The sequence below is a fragment of the Asparagus officinalis genome, chromosome 8 (assembly GCF_001876935.1).
Source record: "Asparagus officinalis chromosome 8, Aspof.V1, whole genome shotgun sequence".
In the NCBI taxonomy this organism is placed as follows: Eukaryota; Viridiplantae; Streptophyta; class Magnoliopsida; order Asparagales; family Asparagaceae; genus Asparagus; species Asparagus officinalis.
In genome coordinates this window covers 73,257,083-73,260,240 of record NC_033801.1, presented here as the reverse complement: position 1 = coordinate 73,260,240, position 3,158 = coordinate 73,257,083, and the positions used below count along the sequence as shown (strand labels likewise).

The following is a 3,158-nucleotide window of genomic DNA, read 5'->3' as shown; positions in this document are numbered from 1 at the left end:
TTTTCCTGCAGGTTATAGTCCTACTTTGTTATTTCATCTATAGTCGACCTTGTTCAGCTATGATTTTCAGAGAAAAAGATATGTCGCTGGACATGCATTTTTTTACCTTCTTCGTCCAACATACTGGTAAAATATGAGCTTTAGGTAGCTAGGTCCATCTTTATGGAAGTAGCTATGCAGCCTAGGCTTTAAGTTCATGACTCTGTTACAAATACATCACAGCTAGGCTTGAAGTTCATGACTCTATTACAAATACCCGGAAGATAGCAGCCAATTAAGCCCCAGATATCTCAAACACACACACATTTTAGATAAGCAAAAGTTTTAAATGTTATAGTATCAAGACAAAGGACCACAGATAGGGTATACAACAATTACAGAGTAAAGACACTACAAATACATCAGAACATAATTTGGTCATCTCTGTAATTTCAAGTCAGAAGCATTGGAGTGAGCCTAACTAGTTTAGAAAAAATAAGGTGAACCGCATGTCCCTGTTCCTAGTCGAGGATGGAACGTGATTATCAAGTGCATTGGGTCATAAGGTGTGACACGGTAACTTTTAAACATGAAGGGGTGACGACATTTCCATAGTAAATTTATATGTATTTGCATGTGGTTCCATTAGCATGAGAACATGTATGAAACCGCATGCGTAAGAAGGAAATAGATGGATGCATGCAGAAAAGCATGCATTCTTGCATTCAGCATATGATATGCTTATAAATGTTATCACAATTTTTAGCAAAGTGTGAAAAATGAAAGTGAAAGTTCCAGTATATACAAAGTAAAGAAACACAATGAATACTGGATATCATGTGTTGTAGGGTAGTATCCGACCTGCACATCGATCTTCTATATCCCTGAAGACGTCTCGTGTCTTGAAATTATAGGAAATCACTGTCTGCTCACTGTGACCGACCCTCACCCTCATGTACAGCTTCTCTCCACCATAAAATGGTAGAGGCAACCACTTTTTCATGTAGACCAGGGATTCTACCTTCTTACCCTTCCTCATCAGCAGCAGGCCCAACGGTAGAAAGAAGTGCTCATTATCCACAACCATCTGAACAATATTCACTTTGTATATCTGCTCCCAATTGCCATTGTTGTTCAACAACCACACTTTCACATATACTTCACATAGTTTCGTGTACGTCAGTTGATCCTTACACACTCCCATCTCATTGTAATCAAAGCCATCTGTCTTTTCAGGTAGTGTTATGATTGTGCAAACGTCTTCCTTAATGTTGAATGACATCAACTGATTGGAGCATTCCCAGTATACAACTCCTTTGACATAAATGGATTTCCCAAGCTTGATGAAGTCTCGGATAGTAACTTTTGCATTGGTTGAAACCCACTTGCTAGTGATTGATGAGAAGATCTCAAATCCAAAAGTGAGTATATGACGACGCTTTGTACTACTCTCGCGATCATAACGGAGCTTGACAGGATGGATGATTTTGTAGTCTGTAGACGAGGTTTTTGACTCGAAAGCCAAAGCAACGGAGTTTACACAATCACCGCTGTCAGCGATGACACGGCCCTCGCTTGTTAGAGGATTGTGAACATATAAGAATCTATGGTTGATGGTATTATTCTCCAATTCAAGGCAGAGGAGGCCATTGGTAGAGTTGATGAGCCTAGCTCGATAATCATCATTAGGCAAGAAAGAGTTGGGGTATGATTTGCAAACCGTGATTCCAGACGTAGTGATTGTGTACACAAGCGTGTCGTCTTTGCCAACTGAGACAAGTTGGTAATTTGGGAGGAACTTGAAATTGTTCCACTTCTTGCAGACGCACTTGAATCTGCAAAGCAATTTGTAAGGAAGCCGCAGGAGGATTTCACAGAGGATCAGTTCCTCCGGGATCATGCAACCTGCAATTACTGGAGTTGATGCTGGCGATGATGGTTCTCCCTTCTGCTTCTTTGTTTTCATCGTAGCAGCCAACTCATCGTCGCCCATGATTTAGGGTAGCTGTGTGTAGCTAGGCTTCTGATATTTATAAAGCCTGGGACTCCCTACTAATTACTCTCCTTGTTTACAAGGAGAGAACTGCTGTTCTGTTATTAAAATTTTAATTTGGGCAAAACGGGTATTTGTTTTCCTTGAATTTTATTCAAAGCGACATCCTTTATAACTATTAGTTTCTTATCTACATACCCGTCAACTGTACGGCATTTTTAAAAATTTATCCTTTAGATCATTGTATTTACGGCAAACCTTGAAACAAACCTCGTTCCTACCCTCTTCTGATATGTAGGGAGGCAAAGATGAGGACAGGGAATGAAATTTGCCTTAATTATGTACGGAACCTACCAAACATCAAGGGGCCATTAGTCAAATAGAACTCAAAACTAAAATTAAGATTATTTTTAGGATAAAACTTTATAGTGTTAGTCAATTAGAATTAAAATTAGAATGAAAATTTGATAGTATTGTTAGTCAACGACAACTCTGACAAAACTAGAACTGGGATAATTGTACAAAAGTATCCTAATTTTTTTATTTTTTTATACAAAAATGAGAGTTCTAGTCTCTCAAATTATGCTAAGTTTTAGATTGGAACTAGATAGTAAATAACTAGAACCCCCATTTATTTTATTAATTTTATTTTTATCTTTTTTTTTTACTTCTTCGCTACTATGGCCATCACCATCATTAGATCATGCCATCAAATCAGATCTCGTCTCCTCTTAGTCATAACTGTTATTTTCTTTTTTACCGAGTATTATAATTATATAGTTAATTTAAAGGTAAAGATTGTATCAATCCATAATTTATTAAATAATAAAATTGAGAGATGAGGGAAACAGATCTCGGGGAACGAAAAAGGGAAGGGAAATGGGAAATTTTTTTTTCCAGACTTGTACTATAATGATAATTAAAAATAAAAAAGGCTATAATATATGTTATAATAATAATTTTTTCCAGACTTGTACTATAATGATAATTAAAAATAAAAAAGGCTATAATATATGTTATAATAATAATCGTCAATATCTTATAGTCTAACCAAAAGTTATTTAATAGTAAATAACATTCTTGTAAACAAAATAATAATCGTCAATATCTTATAGTCTAACCAAAAGTTATTTAATAGTAAATAACATTCTTGTAAACAACACTACAAGAAATTACGTTCTTAACG

General features: G+C 35.9%; 1 protein-coding gene across 1 annotated transcript; it reads right to left on the bottom strand.

The window, feature by feature from the left end:
* Window positions 815-1,972, bottom strand: LOC109821367 (putative F-box protein At3g16210). The gene has a single exon (XM_020387558.1). It carries the CDS (start codon window positions 1,970-1,972, stop codon window positions 815-817), a length of 1,158 nt encoding a protein of 385 aa, XP_020243147.1.